The following is a 22,896-nucleotide window of genomic DNA, read 5'->3' on the forward strand; positions in this document are numbered from 1 at the left end:
ACTTTCTGAAAGAAACCCAAACTTCACCTCTACCATTATTAATGGGGATGAATTTTAGTTTTACAGCTACAACCCTGAAAAAAAACAACAGTTAACACAATAGAAGAGTTCAACATCACCGTAGCCAAAGAAATGCCTTGGCAAGGCAGGTTCAAAACATCAAGTTGATTTGCTTTTTGACTCCGATGGCAATGCGCTCAAAATTTCTTCTATCAGATCAAACTACAAATGGATACCACCAACTCTACTATGATGTAGTGAGATGGTCACGAGAAGGCATCCGATGCAAATAACCTAACAAATGGCTAACACAATCTTTGTTCTTGCATCATAATAATGAGCCCACACACATATTTCACTTACGTATCATTTATCATCCCACTACATCCAGATATTTCCCTATGGGACTATCATTTATCATCCCACTACATCCAGATATTTCCCTATGGGACTTCTTCCTGCTTCTGAAGATGAAACTGAAGCTTAATGGACAACTGTTGCTGATGAGATCCAAGCAGAATTATAGGAGGTATTTCATATGGATAAAATAATGGGAATGTAATGTCTGTGGAAGAGGGAAAATATCAATTTTTAATACAATTTTTTTTTAAAGATTAATTTCAGAAAATTTAGGTAATACCTCATTAAATCATCATACAACCTATAAATGTATTGACATCAGACATAGTTCAAATATTAGTACCGTATGATAAAAAAACGGGCAAAATTTTTAATAATTTAAAAATATTTAAAGCATACGTTTATTTTTAGAGAATGCAATTAATTTAACTGAGAAATTAGAAATACCACAATTTGAATAAGTAGCATTAGGTATTCACTACATTGCTTCAAATACTCTTTAAGTCATCGTATTTTTGGTTAAAAATAAAACAATATTTATATAAACTAAAACATAATGTACCTGGTGATGCTGAGACCTCCATGAATCAAAATCTTCATGCTCATTTACGTGGTCCTTCGGGCCATTTGTTACTACAAAATAATAATAAAAATTAAAAAATAATATACATTTAGTTCACTTTTTTTTTAAGAATGAAAAGAAAGATATGAAGGAAACATTTAAATAAATAGAAAAATTAATTTCATACAAATAATATCTATTTCACAAATTATGACTATTTTAACTAAAAACAAAAGAACATTTACTCTAAACAAATTTCACAGAAATGAAAAAAAAGACCACATGGAATATATAATTAGTAATTAAACGGCCAATTGTTTACACAATCACTCAAACATATAGCACATTGTTTCCATGTATCCTAGACCAGGATGGTAAAAATTCATCAATGCTCTCTATTTCATAACTCACATCAGTTAATTATTGCTCTCTGTTTATTAATTTTTTTACTGATTTATTGATGAACAGTAAGAACTATGAGCAACTGTTACATTTACATATTAAATAAGACTTAATATGCACAAAATGATTATAAAAAAGCTTTAAAAAATCTTTTCTTCTTCTACCATTATTTTTATTGTTTAATCCAAATAGAAATAAAGGACAAAAGAAGTCTTTCAGGACAGCCTGGATGAATTAAAAATAATATTAAGAATGAACAATAAAAATACTTATTCTTGGGAAAATTCATTTAATTAATTATTAATATGTGGTGAATTCTGAATTCTATACCTTCATAGTTATTAAATAAATAAAATATCAGTATGTGTTGAAAATAAAATGTGAATATACATAAAATAAAAGCTTATCCATAAAAAGGAGAGTTGGGATTTTATTGCATCCCACTATCAAGGGTTAAGTAAAACTAAAAATAAATAATAAAAATTAAAAAAAAAAAAAACTATTTTTATAACCTCAAAGTGTTATAAAATTTATAATTAAAAAACACCAGCTGACATAATAACAAAATAAGCTTTAAATATTAATTGCAGATAATAAACTGAAATACTTAATGATGCATTATTATGTACTTCATTTCACACACAATTAATTTTACATGTATATATCCAATTAAATCAATAACATTTTTTAACAATTTAAGAATTACATAAACATAAACTAGACTCTGATGACCTATTGGCCTAAATCTTACTTCCAATCTGGCTAAAGAGTTTTATACTTCATTTGAGAGCCTTCCACAATTACATGGAAGAGTAAAATTATTACCTTTGGAAAACCTTAAACTTATTCTTAGATGGCACTTTTATAATTTAAAAAAAAAAAATTTGCTGAATGAAAATTAAGTCGAATGTCAACACAAAAATGATTTTCAGTAATATTTTCTGATAATGCAAAAAAAGAGCAGCACATCTAGAATTTTTAATTTTTATCTGGAGGAGGTTGAAATTACCTCATATGGAAGTTTTACTTTTCAGTTTGTGTTGAGAGTGCCCAAACTGTGTGTGGTATAATGGTGTGACTGCCTATAAAACTTCACCACCACTAGTACTCATATTAAATATATCTAAGCTTCCTGAAATAAAATTACAGTAAAACTTGTTTTAACGCAACTGTCAATAAAGCGGAAAACTGCAAAATGGTAAACAATTCTAAATCCTTATCACAAATATGTAAAAAAAAGCCCTCAATAGAGAATGAAATTAAAAAATCCTTTATTGTAGAATTACAGTCTGAATAAAAGAAATTATGTTTTATTGGGAGAGAACTATTTTTGCAGCCTTGTTGGGCACAATTTGAAACAAATTGTGCCCAACTTTTGCCCACTTTTTTCCCCTATTAACACAGAATTCAAATTCTATGATATATCATAATAGTAAGATATAAATAGTTTATTTCTGAGATCTAATCTGGCACTGTTTTAAAAAGTAGTAGACACCTTTAGAAATGTATTAAGTGATCAAAAATTATATTCAAATTTGATAAATAAATAAAATTCTTTATGTGTTCAGCTGTTAGTGTACTATATAAATTTCTTATTATGGATGAAAAGCTATTTTTCATATTTATAGTTACTTTACAAATTTTCAGTTACATAATTTTTTTTAGTTCCACCAGTTAGCCTAGCAGATAAACTCATCATTGCAAAATCATATGATTTTTGAAGTCAAGAGTTCTAAGGTTTGGATCTTTGTAAAGGGAGTTGCTTTTATATGGATTTGAATACTAGACTGTGATACAGGTATTCTTTGGTGGTTGGGTTTCAATTAAACACACAGACTACGTATTTACTGGTACATTTAAATTTACATTGTATTACATCTGCGGCTACGTCAGGCCTGGCAAACTGGTAGCAGTAATTTTATTTGCTTACACCCATGCGCGCACACACGGCAGCAGCTGCAGTACTGAGTGGAAAAAAATATATATATGTAATTTGAATTAATACTGCAGATGACAATATTATGTAGAACTTTATTACTTATTTGAATATTTTATTACTAGCGATTTAGATGATACAAGCTGAATTCTTTAATGTCATACTTTAAATTTTAAACTGGTTTAAAAAAATAATTTTAATTTTACTAACAAATAGTTATAATAAACTTGCAATAATCTACAAATCGATAAATGGAAAATAGATAACATGACAAAGAAAAGAAAATATGTCTGATAATATTAATAATGACATTCGCTAATAGTTGGTGCAAAATGTTTGGAAGGGAGGAAAAGATGAAATTAAAACAACAAATGGTTGATTTGAAAGCTTCAAGAAACAATACGTCATATTAGTGTTGGCTTGGATCAGAACTATATAAATTTTCAATTTTGAGATATTTTATGTAAATATTCTTTGGGTGAGTACTTTTTAGGTGCAAAACTATTGTAAGTGCAATATTCAACAAAGAAGCTACTTTTCTAAAATAAAAATATATTAATTTCCTTTGTGCAGAAGTGGCCTAATTGAACTCTCCTGAAAATGAGTTTTTGGACTTATTAAAGCAAAGTTCTGATCCAAGCCAATAATATGAAATCATGTTTGAATGACACACACCAAAGTAGTATGTTAATCTGATGACAACTAGATTGGAAGAACTATCTTTAAGGATTACGGTATGAAAAGCATAATAGCAAAGAAATTAATCATTTTTTGGATTAATGCAATCAAAATCTTTAGTTGAATGTGACGATACATAAATTAAATAGTATATTTACTGTGTTTTTATTGAAATTATTCTTTTTTTTTAAAAGACTATCATAATTTTCTTAAACTGTTTAATTTTAACAGTTTTCAAACAAAATGTTTGAAATGATATGAAACAATCCCTTAAGTGAAAACCTGCAAAAGGAGAAATTTTTCTCAAACTACAAGTTTCAATTATAGAAAAATGTTGCAGTGTAAATTATTTCAGATATTCTCAAATTAAATTAGGAAAAAGACAGTTTAACATAATATTTCAACATTTTCTGTATGTAATATAATGATTTTCGACTGTATTTTTTATACATTATACATTAATATAACCTAACAATAAATACTGCTGACCTAACAAAAAATTAAAAAAAAAAAGAGGCTTTTTATAAAAATAAAACAATAATGAGCGCATTACGATTAAAATCATTGTGCAATAATAAAATAAAAGTAGTTTTAAGGTTAACATGGTTGCCATTCAACCTGAAAGATTGGGTTTTAAGGTAACATGGTTGTCATTCAACCTGAAAGTTTAATACACAACTGAATAGTTATATTTTGTAAAGTATTGACTCCAGCCATCGCTTGTTACATGATTCTAATTAAAAATTAGCTATATTTTTAATATAAACTAAAAATATAGTTTTTAGTTTATAAAAACTAAAAACTATATTTAGTTTTTACAAACTAAAAACTAAATATAGTTTCGTTTAGTTTTCAGATAAACCTTTCATGTAAATTATTACTTCATGAACAAGCTACAGAGCTGAACATGATTCCAAATAAAATAAGTTGTACCAGATGATTCCCTGAAGATTCGTTGAAATTATCCTGTCCCATAGCAATAGGGGAACAAATTTATTGATTAAAATATTTTTTCACTCCTGTGACCATTACCATAACATTTTTTTTACATTTTACTGGTAAAACACAAAATGCATATTACAAATAACTAGTATATTTTAAATATTGTTTTCAGAAACAACCAGCTAAGTTAACCTATACTTGTTAGTAAGTTTCAGTCTAAATCAATTAATACATCATATCAAAGCCATCTAATAGGTCTTACATAGAGGAAATTTATGTATGTATAGTGTATATATATATATATATATACATATACACTCACAAGAAAAATATGCCTATAAAGTATGACAGAAACAAAAACAAACTTGTGAAAGTGTGTATATAAATATACATAATATAGAAAGTTTTTCATACTTTATAAGCATATTTTTCTCACCAAAATAATGAAAAAACTCATATAAATATGGTTTGAAAACACTTTGTTTTTAAATTAGAAGTAGTAAAGATCTTGCTCACATTTCTGCTCAAAAGGTCAAATAATCCTATATTAAAACTCTATAAACCCTTATTGAGCTAACTTTTAATAGTTTCACACACAATCTTTCAAGAAAAGTTGATAGGGAAAACTTAACGTATACTGGTATATATATTAAATACAAATGGGAAGTTAACCTCTTTAATTTGCAATATATCATTTAATGTTTTCGTTTACTTGTTTCACTCACCCAAAGATTTTTTTGCATAATAATTTAATATATATATATATATAAAAAAAACATACATCATGTGCATTTCAGCTTATAATTTTTAATTATGAAAATACAACTTTCAATAATATTAGAAGGCAGTGAGCTCAAAAAACCTATCTCTGAATCAACTTTTATAAATTTGGGCCAATAGTAAACACAATCATATTTAGCATAGGCGAATTCATGCATTGTTATTTCAATCTCAACTCAACTATTTTTCTGTTATACATCTTAATTTTTAGTGGAAGATGATTAGAAAGAGATTAGTTGCCTTGAATGATGCCATCTCATTCAGGAGACTATAAAAAAAGTCTGTAAGGTTATTATAAAAAAAATTGGCTATTCATTTTATTATTTTTGACTTAATAATAATATAAAATTGTAAGATAGTTTAACCTCACATTTGACATACAAAGTGAATTTTGATAATTCATCAACAAAAACTGTAAAATATATTAAATGTATAAATTTTACGTAAAATATTGTTTACAACTTCTAAGCAACTAAAACCTGCAATGTACCTACGCCTGATTTTAAAAATGAAGAATTTATAAATATCCAATCAAAACTTTTCTTATTTTATTCTTTTACAAATAAACCAAGCAAAATATTTGTTATTTTGTTCTTTATTTAACAGTATAAAGAATAGTTCATGAACAGCTCTCTCTCTCTCTATGTCGGTAAATATCCACTGTTAATAAGGTCGAAGGGGATTCAACAATAGAAAAAATAATTATATTATGAGGTTATCTCGCTTATCAATCATTTTTAATTTAAGCAGACTTTAAAAGCAGGTAAAAGAAATTCAAAACTATACTTTTAAGTTTAAAAGTTTGAATCATTATCTACAAATTAAATCAAATAACTTGCATTCAGTCAAAAGGGCTTAAACATCTACCTAAATACTAATTAATTAAATGCATATTTTATATATTTATGTACAAATGAATTTATATATGGTTTTTGTCTACAACAGTCAAATGATTTAATTTCAGTTTAGTTTTTAAATTTTACACAATGGAAAAGAAATTGTCAAATGATTAATTGTAATTAACAATTCTAATTTGTTAAGAATACAACTTATTATTTGAGTGAGAAAAATGGTTAAACCATTAACCAGATGACAAGATAGTACAGCAATTATTATATTAAGAGTTTCCGGCACTGTTCTGGAGGTAAAATTACAGAATGCCTACACATGATTACTCTTACAAAATTATCTAATATTGATATCTTGAAACATTTCTTTAAAGCCCCTTGATATAGAACCTATTATAGGTTTTTAATTTTATTAGAAATTACATAGTTAAAAGCCAGACTGAAAACAATCAATCGCAAAATAAACAGAAGCTCACAACAGCCAGTAACTGAAATGTTATGGAATATTTTTGATTATTAAAAGAAAAATATAAGCTTTCACAAATACATCGTTAATTATTAATCAACCTTCTGCTAATGTGTTTTAAGAAATTACTAATTTAGTAAATAAGAGCAATCTTCATGTCTAACATAAAATGTCAACTTTCCATTCACCAATGAATTGATAAAAAAAATACAGTGGTTAAAAATCTTACTTTAGAATGGAGAAATGTGTAATTTACCATTAATTTCATTAACATATACAGGTATCATAATAATAAAATATAAGTTGAATAATTTACATATCATACTCATTTCTAAATTGTATTATTTACTTTTACATTAATTTCGGTTAGAAAAAAAAAGAAATAATGAATTAGTGTAGCAAAGACTGAACCCAATATTTATACAAAATAAAAAATTACAAAAACGTAATATTAAATCGGTAGTCAAAATTTCAATAAACATAAAGCTTGAATTTTCTTAAAACTAATCAATAGAGGACCTGTAGCAACAGATGTCTGTATAGACAACAAGGAATAAAATTAATCTATAAGTAGGCCTACTTTGTAACCTATTTTTTAATTTAATTTAAAAAATTCAAACCGCCAATTAATTTTTATATTTAAATATAATTTGGTATTCTCCGGTAATATCTACGCAACATCAATTACTTAGGCCAGCGTAATAGCAGTTAACTAAACTAATTGGAATTAGTCCCTCTAAACATAGGTCAAAATTAATTGATATTAATATGACATACCTTGATTCCCTTGTCCTTTCATCCGCTTCAAGGGCAGGCACGTAATCACATGAAAAATAAAAGGAAAATATTAAAACCACAAATTATTTAAAATATAAATATAAATTTCAACAAATTACGCCCAAGACAAAATTCATTTGCCTACCTGGTCTGACACGCCTGCTGACATTACCTATTTTCGGCACTATTAAAAACTTATTCAAGATAAAGTCTATAAAAATATTATATATAACCTGTCCACAATAAAACAAATGTCTTTTAATCACCACACTCACTTTTAACCGGTAAAAATTAAAAGTCCCTCTACAAAAACAGTCCCTTTTAACATATGAAATGGCGGCTGACCCAACTCGGCTGATCGACTTCAGCGCATGCGCTGCATCGAGATGTCTTTCACAAATACGTTCATAAATTCCAATATTACCTAAAAGAATTTCATCAATCAGCTGAAAGTAATATGAATGAATAAGTAAATTTTAATTATTATTTCGCAGAATAATATTTTTTATTTAAATCGTGATAAAGATATGAACATTTTTTGTTAAATAAAACATTCATAATTTCATTTCACGCGAGAATCTTGGATGAAAATTGGATAAAGAGGTATAGTAAAATTCATAAATTGATGCAACAAGCATTTAATTGATTTAAAACAATAATAATAATGATGTTTGAACTTACGCAATTCAATGTTTTGCTACATCTAATGAAAAATAATTTGCTATTATAATTGGTATTGGAGTAGTATTAAATGACCATACCTCTTTATTACATGAAGTAATCTATAATTCAATTGGTCGAATTTAATGATTATAAAATTTTACTAAATAATTGTTATTTTTTAATCATACTATTCTTATTTATGAATATATATATATTTATATTTCGATGGTGATGTAATCGAATATTTCATTAACTGCCGGTTTCCGTTCACTCGTCTTCCTTCCAGTGATTCGATACAGAACCACCTCGTGTAATAGGTTAGTTGGTAAGTTTTGATTTAAATTTTCATGATTTTATTCACTTTTAATCATTTTATTGTATACCTGTGGTTATAACTGTTCTGATTAGTTTTTTTTAATGTTTGTTTCAGTTCTTTTATCTCGGTGACTGAACAAGAAGAAAAATGGTTGCCCAAAAGAAGCAGGTATGTTATTATTTGTCTGTATAGTGCTTTATATCCATTTCCCTTATGGTTGAAGGTTTGAATTGTATTATCTGTATATTCCTAAATGAAATAGATCAGTAATTTAACCGAAAGCTGAATTTTCTTACCCGCGTGTTAACCGCTTTAGCAAATTGGTTGAGGAATAAAACAAGGAAAGCACTCTTGATTACCCTTATTTCGCACAGAACAATTATTATTTATGTTTTAATTTGAACAGCAATTGAATTTCACTTTGATCATATTTGTTGTTTAAATATGTAACTTTTTTTATGACTACTTTAGGTGCCTAAGTCATGCAAACAAATATAAAAATATTTATCACAAATTTTAGAAATTTAGTGAACGAGAATTTTTTACAATTAATTTTTACTTCTCAATATAAAAAAAATATGTGCACACTAAATGCTGTCAACCTCTGTATTAGTATTCTGGGATTAACAATAGTGATTATAGATGAATTCAATTTTAAATTAACTTGTATCTTGTGTATTCACTCAAAGGGCAGATGATAACCTTAGAATGGAGTTTACCCTTTGCGTGGTAGTTTGGTGGCAAATGCCATACTGCCAGAATGATAATATGCCATTTTGGATCTTGTTTTAAATCCAAAATTGCAGCATCTAACTTTGAACTCGAAAAATTATGAATATCATGTTATTCTAATTGAATTTAACAATCGACCAAAAAATTTTTATGGACATGTGAGAGTAGGATTCGCTTGCAGAATAAAGGATTAACACGTAGACAAATGGATTTTGTTTTTTTAAGCAAATTCTGTTTATTTGTTGGAAAAAATTAAAATAAATTTAATTTTCAGAATGCCTGTATTAATCTGCATGATTATAATTATAAACCAAACAAAATATAGTTATTTCAGATTGTGACAGGCAAGCTGAAAATTAAAATAAATTTATTTGAATTTTTTCAAGTTTAATTAAATAAAATTTGCTTGTTTGGTTAATAGATTATATTCAAATAAAGTATTAATTGGCTAACATGAAATCCATGATTACATTTTTGTGTGTGTAAGTAAGAAAAAAGAATAAAAGTTAAAAAAATCAGATGTGTAGGGTCTCAGGTTGAAGAGACCCTCTTGATTATGAAATTTGAATGCTCATTGCCGCTGTTGTGACTAGATATATAAATAAGTTAATTGAGCTAAAAGCATAAATATGCAATAAATGATATACTTGGCAGTCAAATTATTAAAGTACCAGCTGCTTTTAGTATATTTCATTGATTTGAAGAAAAAACCCTCTTAATTGACAAGCATGATGAATATTAAATTTTTAAACTTTTTTACTCTCCTGTCTGTAGCAGAACTATAGTTTTAATAGGGAAAGTATTGCGATTGATCCAATTTGGGCATAAAACAGTTTTCATCAGATCTTTATATTTTGACACCTAAGGAAAACTAATGGAAATTTTCCAGATGTACATGTGTGTGGAGTCGCACCCAAAATTACCTTGTATCTCCTGAACTAATTGACTGATTTTGACCAAACTTTGTCATGTTACTTCTATATATGTGGTACTGATGTCATTAAATTTTCAACTTAGGTAAAGGGGGTGAGGCAATTGAACAAGGACACCCTCAGTATCTTGAAATTTCGCCTAATTAAGGTCTTATTTTTTTAGGAACATTTGTTAACATTTAAAAGATAATATTTTTGCAAAATTCCCCCAAAAAATCTTTAATTAAACTAGTTTGTACACTGTGTTAGTAGTGTCCCTTCTCACCAAAGGAGCGCTAGTGTAACACTGACATACAGCTGCTGTAGTCTATGTTGTGACATCACAGATAAGCAGTAAAATTAAATTAATGAATAATAGTGGCCACTAGTACTGCCACACCCGCACGAATGAAATACAGTATCTGCATGGGTGCTTTAGTTAGAATCATTGAATTAAATAAAAAATATATATAAATAAAATTATAAATGTTTTTAATAAAGTTGTGTGTGTAAGCCATGCATCAGAGAAAAAAGCCACGTGCATGAAAGTCCTACAACTGTGTAGTCAGCTTTTTTAATTTACATACTTAATACATCTATATAAGTAGAAAATAAAAATAAAAAAGTTTTGACAGGTTTAAGGATAATTTGCCCCTGTTTTGATATATTTTAGAAATCTTTATGTAAAAAGTGTATTACTATTTACTTCAATATCAGATTTCTCATTAAATTTTTTCTAGTATTTACATATAAATAACATTGAATAATAAAATCAAAAAGCTTTTTATGTAATTCATTACAGATTGTAGATAAAAGCGTATTTTGACTTAAACTTTTTTCTACTTTAATATACTATAGTAGGTATGCTTAGGATCAAGAAAAGACAAGATCAGAAAGCAGAATTGCATAGAGGGTGACTTGTGCAAGTTAAAAGTCTGTACCTTGTTAATGTGTGAATTATGTCACTTGTTCTGTGAAGAGAGGGTAGGGTTAAGCTTAGAATTTTGTGAAGATTGGAATAAACTAATCTTAACAGTTGTCAGACTAGAGTTAGCCTTTGAAGATAAATGATTGCACTCTTTGTAAGGTGATAATACAACATTGTACTTATGACTGTTCCATTTGTATATAAATTGAGCCAGCTGCCTTATAAGATGGCATTAAGAATTGCCATACCTTGGTTAGTATTCCTAACCTCTCTTATCAGGGGTTAATTGGTCTTTATAACAAGTAGTTGTAAATTGGTAGTCTACTGATAGATTCTATTTATAATTAGGTGCATATATTTCTTTAGGTCACTCAGGAATGCATTATCTCCATCATATTATTTAATATATCTAAAATAATTATATTAAAATTAATTCATCAAAAGTTAGAACATAAATAATAGATATTAATTAATTGATAAATTGTACAGTTTAAAAATTAGTAATGGTGGTATTTTTTTATGATGTATTCAAATATACTTATTGAAGATAAAAATAAAATTAAACTACAGTAGTTTACACCAATATCTATCCTACTATGTGATATTACGTCATATTATGAAATTTTTCTTTAACACCTTTTTGTATAGTAGTAAATGTTAGAATTGAAATGTATAATATTAAAAAGCTGGGGAAGTATTTAATGACTTTTACAGCTGTTAATGATAAAAATTAGGAGACCCAAAAAATAGAAGTGTTTTTATAAACTTTAAAAAACATTTTTCTAAAAATATTCATATGTAGGTTAACCATATACAAATAAAATTGTTATCAATAATTAATAATAGTCATTATTATTATTATTTGAATATAGTTAAGTAGTTAATAGATAAGTCAAATTCACTTCAGTAAAATTTTCTTTAAATTCTAAAAACCCTCATGTCAGTAAAAGCTAAAATTAGGATAAGATTTTCAAAAACTTATACATTTTACTAATGGGGTTTATAATTTTTTTAAATTTTATTAATTTCTTGTTAGCTCTATATATGAAGTATTTTTCAAAAAAAAAATTGAAAAATATTTAAACAGAAAGGAGATAAAGCAAAATATAAACATATATTTCAAAAAGAGGTGGTAGTTAATTTTTTGAAGTGAAATGTCAGTATTGCTATAAATTGCGGTACTTGCGTATTAACGCCACCGCAGCTACAGCTTTATTTAAAAACAAAGTAGTCAATCGGATTTCGGTGGAAAATGGGCTGATATAGAGTTTAACATAGATTCAAAACAGTCTCTTTTTTAATTTTAATAAATTGTTATTTGTATTTATTTATTTTATAAATATAATTTAACCAAACTTAACCTACGCTCACTAACCTTGACTAATTAACAGGAGTGTTTTGATTATTTAAATAATGGTAATAATTACTGAATTTATTAAATAAATACTCAAAAAATTACAGTGTTAATTAGTCAAGGTTAGCGAGCGTAGGTTAAGTTTGGTTAAATTATATTTATAAAATAAATAAATATAAATAACCATTTATTAAAATTAATAAAGAGACATTTTCCACCGAAATCCGATTGACTACTTTGTTTTTAAATAAAGCTGTAGCTGCGGTGGCGTTAATGCGTAAGTACCTAAATTGCATTGTAGATAACTAATTAATAAAGTTTTCTCTAAAATTCCTCCAAACAAAATCGAAATTGATCTTTTTCCAATATTCCCCACTACCGTAATGAATTGGAGATAATTTGTTTGGTCAATCCCAAGATATTAGGCTAAAAGCAACATCCGCATATATGACATGATTACCATATTTATCCCTCCCCCTTATTTTACATAGGTATTCTAGCTAATTTCGCCAGGAAAGTAAAAATGGAATATTTAATTATTTTAAATAAATTAAATTTGTATAATAACAGAGATTAAAATTTATTTAAATTTCAGAATGATAGACGAATATATTTATTTAGATATAAATATTAATGCTAATAAAAAATAATGCGGTTTTTAGGAACAGCACATTCAACTATTCACAGAAAATCAAATCATCCTTGCTCACCGAAAGCAAAAAAAATAAAATTTGACAAAGAAATCTAAATTTCACATTTATAGCAAACAAAAATGAATAAAAGAAAATTTGATAGAGAATATTTATGAAAAGCATACAAAATAAGTAATCCATTAATTCCACGTGGAAAAAACATAAGAAACAAACCTGTTAAATATATGTAATGTATTTAACATATTAAAAATAGTTCATCTGCAATTTTGAAAATTATAGTTATTAATACTGGCATTTATAAAATGAATTATAATAAATGTAAAAAAAGAATATATTGTTTAAATTAAAAACAACCATTACATGTAAAGTTAGCAAATATAAAGAATAATTTAGAAATACTAAGAATAAATAATGAACTTAAATATTTGTAAAAATATTACATTATAAATATCAACATTATGCATACAGATAAATTTGGAATACAGTGAATTGTTTAAATTGGCACATTCTTTAATAACAAAGTTATTTTTAACCATGACAGTTTTCACCTTTGAATTATGACAAGTACTATATTAACTTAGAGTATTTAAATAACTGATTATATATATTAATGGACTCAAAAATTACTTATTAATAAATTGTTAAGTTTACAATTCAGCTTTTACTGTTGTGTGATTTTTGTTGATAATTACAAACTGTAAAAACAATATGTTAGTAGCCTCAATTGAGAAAACTATAAAAGTTTTGTTAGCAGAAATGAACAGAAATTGTAGTTTGAAATGAAACTACAAACTACAAGTTGTAGTTTGCAGATTTTTCTTATTTCATTGATTTCCCCCCTACACAGTGCCATAAAAGGTTCAAAGAAACTATACCTATTTTGGTAAAAATCAAATGAATTAAAAACAACTTAATATGTCGCTACTTACTTTTGTAATTAATTTATCTAAATAAAAAACCATTTTTGCATATGTAAGGTGTGTTTAAAAAGTAACGAGTTTTGAAATTTTCGCGGGTTGTATTAGTCTGATTCTCAGGATTTTTTTGTTATATTGGTAACCATGTCTGAAAGGTATCTGTACATTTTTAGCCGTATTGGATGTTTAGTCTGTTGTCAGCTGTTAAAAGGATAACACATGTGATTTTTTATTTGTATAAATAATGGATCGGAGAATCTGTATTAAATTTTGTTCTAAGAATGGAATAAAATGTAGCAATGTTTTAAAAATGTTTTTGGTGAGTCTGCTATGAGTTGAGCAAGGGTTTACGAATGGTATAAGCATTTCCAAAAAGGTCATGAAGACGTTGAAGTTGATGAGCGCCCCGGATACCCCAAATTATTGCATTATTGCCCCCGGATACCCCATTATAGCAGTTTTTAGCCAAAAACAGCTATAATGATACTCCAGCTGCCATATTCACCAGACATGATAACCCGTGTGACTTTTTTCTATTCCAAAAAATAAAGAGAACTGTAAAGGGCTGTTGTTTTATGAGCATTGATGAGATTAAAGGCAAATTGTTAAAGAGCTAAACACTATTCCAAAGGTGAGTTCCACAAATGTATAATAACTAATGGGGACTATTTTTAAGGGGATAACATTAATGTAAACAAATAAATAAAATTCTTTCCAAAAAATAAATTCTCATTACTTTTTTATTACGGCTAATCTTAAGTAAGATTTCTTACTTGATATCTTATTGATATCAAACTTGAAAATAATATTTGTATTTATTATGATCTGTTCTCGATCATAGACATTATTTTTATGGTATAATACTTTCCTTCTGGAAAAACTGGAAAGTATATAGCTCAGTAAGAAAATTTACTTTAAGTTTTCAAGCCCATCAGGCTGGTCTAAGTCATTGTTGTGTATTAGTTGATTTTCATAAAATATTTTTGTATATAAAATAGAACTGTGGCCTATGATGAAATATTTAAAAACTATCCTGTGAATAAAATTCAATAACAAACCACAATTTTTTCTTTTCATTTTGTGGAAAAAAAGATTTTTTAATTGGAGTAATTTTAATTAAGATTTTTGTTTACAGAAAAAAGCCATGGAGAGTATCAACACTCGGCTGGCATTGGTAATGAAATCTGGAAAGTACTTCCTCGGTTTGAAGCAGACATTGAAGACACTTCGCCAAGGAAAAGCAAAATTGGTTATTATTGCTAATAACACTCCTCCTTTAAGGTAACAGCTGCTGAGAAGCAGGACATGCTTTTTAGTTCTGTGGAGTGGCCTACTTTCAAAATTTTACCATAATGTTCTAAATTTAAATGGGGGGGAAAAGGTGTGAAAGTTATTTGACTGGAATATTAATTGAAAAATAACAAAAATATAATGAATTTTTAAAGTTTTTATTTTTTTCTTATTTATTAATAATCAAAAGTGTAATATAAAGCTTGCTAAAATTGGGAAAATGAAATAAGGTACAATCTGTTAAACCAAGAAAATATAAAATGTGAAATTAACCATTTTGTGATTATTTTATGGGCGGCGATGTTTTATGGCTGTGGGCAGAAGACATTCTAAAAAAAAAGTTCATGCAAAAAGTATTTAAAACGACTTATATCCATTCATGCATAAAAACAACATATACCTTGTGTTTTTGCTGAATTCTGCCACCAACCTGGCTAAGGAACACTGTTTAATTATTGCGAGAAAAAGTTTATGCGAAAACGTCACAAGTCTCACTGAACGCACTAGAATTTGCAAACTGTGGATGATGATTTTGGCTATGTTTTACATTGAGTTCTTTCTATGTAAAAGACGCTGAATAATAATAGTAACAGTAGTGTAACATTGATGGTAATATAATAATAGAAATTTTGAAGAAGTAGAGCACTTAGCAGGAAATTATTTTATTATAATATAAATATTTTTATTCATTTCCTTCTGAATTTTTGCCTTGAAAATTTTGTTTGAATTCAAACGAAGCAAGCCAAAAATGAAGTTTTGTAAGGAACAGTTTGTAAACAAATTGCTTAAAAATGAGTGAAAACATGAAAAAATAATGCTCGCATCTTGTTACATACATATGGTCATTGAATTCTTTTGATAACTGAAGTAAAATGGTTCCCAATGACGTATCAGGAATTCCTGCCTCAAGCTGATTGAAAGAACATCTGCCATCTCTTAAACTTATATATAACTACATGAAGTAATATAGCCGGTCACACTCAAAGACTCATATATGGGTTTCCGCCCTTCAGCATAAGTACAGGTAGCCCTACGTGGGCTTCTGCCTACAAAGGGTTAAAATTTAGAATATTTGAGTCTTTTTTTTTTTTTTGTCTTCAGTCATTTGACTGGTTTGATGCAGCTCTCCAAGATTCCCTATCTAGTGCTAGTCGTTTCATTTCAGTATACCCTCTACATCCTACATCCCCAACAATTTGTTTTACATACTCCAAACGTGGCCTGCCTACACAATTTTTCCCTTCTACCTGTCCTTCCAATATTAAAGAGACTATTCCAGGATGCCTTAGTATGTGGCCTATAAGTCTGTTTCTTCTTTTAACTATATTTTTCCAAATGCTACTTTCTTCATCTATTTGCCGCAATACCTCTTCATTTGTCACTTTATCCACCCATCTGATTTTTAACATTCTCCTATAGCACCACATTTCAAAAGCTTCTAATCTTTTCTTCTCAGATACTCCGATCGTCCAAGTTTCACTTCCATATAAAGCGACACTCCAAACATACACTTTCAAAAATCTTTTCCTGACATTTAAATTCATTTTTGATGTAAACAAATTATATTTCTTACTGAAGGCTCGTTTAGCTTGTGCTATTCGGCATTTTATATCGCTCCTGCTTCGTCCATCTTTAGTAATTTTACTTCCCAAATAACAAAATTCTTCTACCTCCATAATCTTTTCTCCTCCTATTTTCACATTCAGTGGTCCATCTTTGTTATTTCTACTACATTTCATTACTTTTGTTTTGTTCTTGTTTATTTTCATGCGATAGTTTTTGCGTAGGACTTCATCTATGCCGTTCATTGTTTCTTCTAAATCCTTTTTACTCTCGGCTAGAATTACTATATCATCAGCAAATCGTAGCATCTTTATCTTTTCACCTTGTACTGTTACTCCGAATCTAAATTGTTCTTTAACATCATTAACTGCTAGTTCCATGTAAAGATTAAAAAGTAACGGAGATAGGGAACATCCTTGTCGGACTCCCTTTCTTATTAGGGCTTCTTTCTTATGTTCTTCAATTGTTATTGTTGCTGTTTGGTTCCTGTACATGTTAGCAATTGTTCTTCTATCTCTGTATTTGAACCCTAATTTTTTTAAAATGCTGAACATTTTATTCCAGTCTACGTTATCGAAAGCCTTTTCTAGGTCTATAAACGCCAAGTATGTTGGTTTGTTTTTCTTTAATCTTCCTTCTACTATTAATCTGAGGCCTAAAATTGCTTCCCTTGTCCCTATACTTTTCCTGAAACCAAATTGGTCTTCTCCTAACACTTCTTCCACTCTCCTCTCAATTCTTCTGTATAAAATTCTAGTTAAGATTTTTGATGCATGACTAGTTAAACTAATTGTTCTGTATTCTTCACATTTATCTGCCCCTGCTTTCTTTGGTATCATAACTATAACACTTTTTTTGAAGTCTGATGGAAATTCCCCATTTTCATAAATATTACACACCAGTTTGTATAATCTATCAATCGCTTCCTCACCTGCACTGCGCAGTAATTCTACAGGTATTCCGTCTATTCCAGGAGCCTTTCTGCCATTTAAATCTTTTAATGCTCTCTTAAATTCAGATCTCAGTATTGTTTCTCCCATTTCATCCTCCTCAACTTCCTCTTCTTCCTCTATAACACCATTTTCTAATTCATTTCCTCCGTATAACTCTTCAATATATTCCACCCATCTATCGACTTTACCTTTTGTATTATATATTGGTGTACCATCTTTGTTTAACACATTATTAGATTTTAATTTATGTACCCCAAAATTTTCCTTAACTTTCCTGTATGCTCCGTCTATTTTACCAATGTTCATTTCTCTTTCCACTTCTGAACACTTTTCTTTAATCCACTCTTCTTTCACCAGTTTGCACTTCCTGTTTATAGCATTTCTTAATTGCCGATAGTTCCTTTTACTTTCTTCATCACTAGCATTCTTATATTTTCTACGTTCATCCATCAGCTGCAATATATCGTCTGAAACCCAAGGTTTTCTACCGGTTCTCTTTATTCCGCCTAAGTTTGCTTCTGCTGATTTAAGAATTTCCTTTTTAACATTCTCCCATTCTTCTTCTACATTTTCTACCTTATCTTTTTTACTCAGACCTCTTGCGATGTCCTCCTCAAAAATCTTCTTTACCTCCTCTTCCTCAAGCTTCTCTAAATTCCACCGATTCATCTGACACCTTTTCTTCAGGTTTTTAAACCCCAATCTACATTTCATTATCACCAAATTATGGTCGCTATCAATGTCTGCTCCAGGGTAAGTTTTGCAGTCAACGAGTTGATTTCTAAATCTTTGCTTAACCATGATATAATCTATCTGATACCTTCCAGTATCGCCTGGCTTTTTCCAAGTGTATATTCTTCTATTATGATTTTTAAATCGGGTGTTGGCAATTACTAAATTATACTTCGTGCAAAATTCTATAAGTCGGTCCCCTCTTTCATTCCTTTTGCCCAGCCCGTATTCACCCACTATATTTCCTTCCTTGCCTTTTCCAATGCTTGCATTCCAATCTCCAACTATTATTAAATTTTCATCTCCTTTTACGTGTTTAATTGCTTCATCAATCTCTTCGTATACACACTCTACCTCATCATCATCATGGGCGCTTGTAGGCATATAAACGTTAACAATCGTTGTCGGTTTAGGTTTTGATTTTATCCTTATTACAATGAGTCTATAAAAATAGAATGTACATCAAAAGGAAAGTTGTTTGGCGGTGATAGTATAAGCAACATTTCTTGTAAAAATTAGTTATGGTTTTTTCTAGTGAAATTTCTTTTTTCCAAGTGTTTCTTTTTCTCAGTTATTATCGTTACTAATATTTTGAAAAACTGAATAATACCTTCATCACTAAATTCCATGTAATATCATTGCACAAAGCATATTTTTAAAAGTAAAGTCCATTAACAAACTAACAATAAAAACAGTATTTATTTACTACTTTGCTGTGCAGCTGTTTTCAGCTTAACCCAATTTTCATAGCATATCACTTACTGTCATATAAAGATTGGATGTGCTAAATGTTTACATACTTTCAGAGATTTTACTTAGAAAAGATTCCATTGTAAGTTCAGTTCGGTGAAGAAAACAGAAAATTTTCATTTCTATCTTTTCCAAGTAAGCCCTGGAGTGTTATGGTATGGTGTGTTTGTTATGCCTGAAAATTGCTATGCTGTTTTCAAAGTTGTTTGATGTCTCGCATCCATACTATCCTTCTATAAACATTAATTTTTTTAAATTTTAATGCGTATAATAAAATTGTTTATTTTAAAAATAATTTTTGATTACAGGAAGTCGGAGATTGAATATTATGCAATGTTAGCCAAGACTGGTGTACATCATTATTCTGGTAACAATATTGAACTTGGTACAGCATGTGGAAAATATTTCAGAGTGTGTACGCTGTCAATCACAGATCCTGGAGATTCTGATATTATCAGATCTATGCCGTCTGAACAGACGACACAGTAAATTTCTTTGTTATTAAATGGCATTTAAATAAATTAAAAAAAAAAAAATATTGTGCAAGTTTATTTTTTCTTCCTAAATGAAAATTGAAAGGTAAAAATTGCTATTATTTCCATCTTCTTGGACTCATTTTCAGTAGATGTCAGTATATACAAATTTTTACTTTGTCCACTAAATTGAATAATTATGAAAAGTTAAGCTGGTGATACAGAATCCTGTTTTGCAACAAACAATAAAGATTATAATAATTAAATCTTAAAATTTGAATACAAGTAAACAGTGTTGGTCATTACATGGAGTAAGTTTTATTGTATCATTGGTTAGAATGCAAGATTGTTTGTAATGGCAAAATGCTCAAATAAATGATTTATGATGTTTCAAAATTCTTTTAGTCTGAAAAACACGATCAAAAAAAGTTTATAGAAATTACTGAAAAAATTATCTGCCATTAAATTTGGTCATAATTTTAAAAAAGGTGGGGAGAAGTAGTTTTTGTCATTATATATATATATATTCATAGAAAAATTAGCTTTATTACAAAAAAATATTTATGTTATTTAAAATTATAAATTTTTTGATTAATCATTAAAAAGTGGGAAGATATTCAACATAATGTTGAATATCAAGTAGTTTTTTGTTTATCTTGAAAACTGTTGACCAAAAAAGCAGAAATTTATTATAATTATTTGACTGTATATCTCCTGGCTTTGCTTGACTTTTGATTTTGTTGCTAAGTGATTCATGAAGCATCTTGTGATACCTATATTTTTCAGTGAATGATTTTTTTTATCCCTGTTGAATAACATTGCATCAAATGTGTGGGCAGTGTTGTTATTCCTTGCCTATGGTTTTTTTAATATCAAAATTGGATGGAATGATTCAGAGAAATTGTCATTTTTTATGCTGTATTGACCAAAATTAAACAGCAATGGAGAAGGAGATATAAAATTTTATGTATACAAAATATTAAGGGTAGAATCATGTGTTTATCATATTCTAACCCACCGTTAAGTGGTGGAGATAGAAAAATCCTTTTTTTTTTTGATTCTGAATAACAGATGAAGTTTTTTGCTTTTTTTCATCAGTTAACATTTTGCTTGATATCTTTAGACTGTACAATCTCTGAATACCGGTCATTAAAGCTAATTAATGTCAGTCGAGGCTTCTCAATTTAATTATGTTTAGTATTAAACATGTGCGAAAAATAAAAGCAACGTCAATATTTGGTGTGAAATTTCCTGAAGCAAAGAGAAAAACATTCGGCAGATGTACAATACAGTTTATTATTTCTATTGTTGGGTTTTTTAATAGATATGTGATAGGTTTCCTTTAGATTGGAGTAGTTTACTTCAAAAATAACTTTTCTGGCAGTATGGAATGGTACTAACAAGAGCAGATTGTCAGCTTACAACAGAATCATTAATGCCCTTTTGCAAAGAGGGAGTCATCTTTCCAAAATGGCAGCTTCCAACTTTGTCCCATTTCAGAATAATTTTCTTAACAGATTTTTTGAGCGGTTTAAATAGCGTATTTGTATACTTACAAGATCACAGCAGCTGAGTGGCTAGTGTTCCTAGTCTTTAATTGTGGGTTCACATTTCCATATTGTATTTTTCTTAACCTTTCTCTTTCTTTCTTTTTCCCGTTTAGCCTCCGGTAACTACAGTTAAGATAATTCTTCAGAGGATGATATGTATGAGTGTAAATGAAGTGTAGTCTAGTACATTCTCAGTTCGACCATTCCTGAGATGTGTGGTTAATTGAAACACAACCACCAAAGAATCCAAAGGTATCCACGATCTAGTATTCAAATCCGTGTAAAAATAACTGGCTTTACTAGGACGCTGGAACTCTCAACTTCCAATTCAGCTGATTTGGGAAGACGCGTTCACCACTAGACCAACCCGGTGGGTTTCTTCATTGATCTGGATTTTGTTCTAACACCTAGACTTTGTTCTAAGCCTTGGTCGGAACGTCATAATAGTATAGCCGAGTTTTCTCACCTCTCACAATACCGTTCGCATAGAGAGATTTCCCATATTAAAACATTTTAATCATTTCACTCAATGATGAAACATGACGTGACATCTGATCGTCGGTCAAGTTATGCGGCTCCTAAAGGGTACAAAGTTTTCTAACTGGAAGGTAATCTCAAAGAATAGCAAGAACTGCTGATGCATTAATACCCGATGATGACACCTATATTTAGGCCACAGGTTCTGTCTGTCTCAATCATTTTTCGTACTGCAACAACGTTACCCTCTGTCACAGATGAAGTCGGCCGATCTGACCCTTAAGTCCCTTTTCTAACTCACTGAAAGTGACGTTTCTACTGGTGGTGGGAGTGATTTTTCTGAGGAGACGGGGCCTGCCTTGCCCTCCTTGGCGAGTCTTACTCACTACTACAACAGATCTAAATTTCAATGAAATTGATCAAACAATTTTGGAGATTTTCAAGCCATATAGTTTTATATATCAGCTTATATTAAGTAAAAATGTATAAAGAAATTCCAAAATAAAGTGAATGGAATTTTCGTGTATTTTTTAACTTAAATTAAAAAACGCTACACTTTTGTGATTGTAGATATACAAAGAACAATTTTCACATGTACATTTAATCCACAAAATACTAACTCGCATAAAGGTCAACAATTTTCTTTTTTGTTCACTAATTAAGAAATCCTATAATGCTTTAATTATCCTTTAGCCACTTTAAACAGTATTAAAATCATTCACAATACCTGATTTATAAGTGGTTACTATCTTAAGGGTGAAAGAATATATTCAATTTGGTTGAAATTGAATTTCAAATTTTTACTGAGGCACTTGAGAAAAAAGTTGCAAGTTGTTTTTATCAATATCACATAATAACAAGCTATATGATGCTTCAGAAAAGG

At 28.7% G+C, this 22,896-nt stretch overlaps 2 protein-coding genes across 4 annotated transcripts in view; one reads left to right on the plus strand and one right to left on the minus strand.

Annotated features, from left to right (window-relative positions):
• The window catches only part of Ythdf (YTH domain-containing family protein), a 61,835-nt gene extending 53,711 nt beyond the window's left edge, over nucleotides 1-8,124 (minus strand). For both annotated transcript variants that reach the window (XM_075380600.1, XM_075380599.1), the window contains exons 1-3: nucleotides 7,897-8,124; nucleotides 7,752-7,776; nucleotides 923-993 (exon numbers count right to left, since the gene is read on the minus strand). In XM_075380600.1, coding sequence (XP_075236715.1) covers nucleotides 923-993; nucleotides 7,752-7,776; nucleotides 7,897-7,920 — 120 coding nt within the window. In that variant the 5' untranslated portion in view covers nucleotides 7,921-8,124. The remainder of the gene's footprint in view (nucleotides 1-922; nucleotides 994-7,751; nucleotides 7,777-7,896) is intronic.
• Nucleotides 8,125-8,591: 467 nt separating this feature from the next.
• On the plus strand, nucleotides 8,592-20,049 carry RpL30 (ribosomal protein L30). 2 transcript variants are annotated; one of them, XM_075380082.1, is made up of 4 exons: nucleotides 8,592-8,739; nucleotides 8,845-8,898; nucleotides 15,361-15,506; nucleotides 19,822-20,049. In XM_075380082.1, exons 2-4 carry the CDS (start codon nucleotides 8,878-8,880, stop codon nucleotides 20,000-20,002), a joined length of 348 nt encoding a protein of 115 aa, XP_075236197.1. In that variant the 5' UTR covers nucleotides 8,592-8,739; nucleotides 8,845-8,877; the 3' UTR covers nucleotides 20,003-20,049. The 2 variants fall into 2 exon arrangements, with proteins under 2 accessions (XP_075236197.1, XP_075236198.1); XM_075380083.1 differs by having other exon boundaries at nucleotides 8,611-8,739; nucleotides 8,823-8,898.
• Nucleotides 20,050-22,896: the final 2,847 nt, after the last annotated feature.

This window comes from Lycorma delicatula, chromosome 12, assembly GCF_047948215.1.
Source record: "Lycorma delicatula isolate Av1 chromosome 12, ASM4794821v1, whole genome shotgun sequence".
Lineage (NCBI taxonomy): Eukaryota > Metazoa > Arthropoda > Insecta > Hemiptera > Fulgoridae > Lycorma > Lycorma delicatula.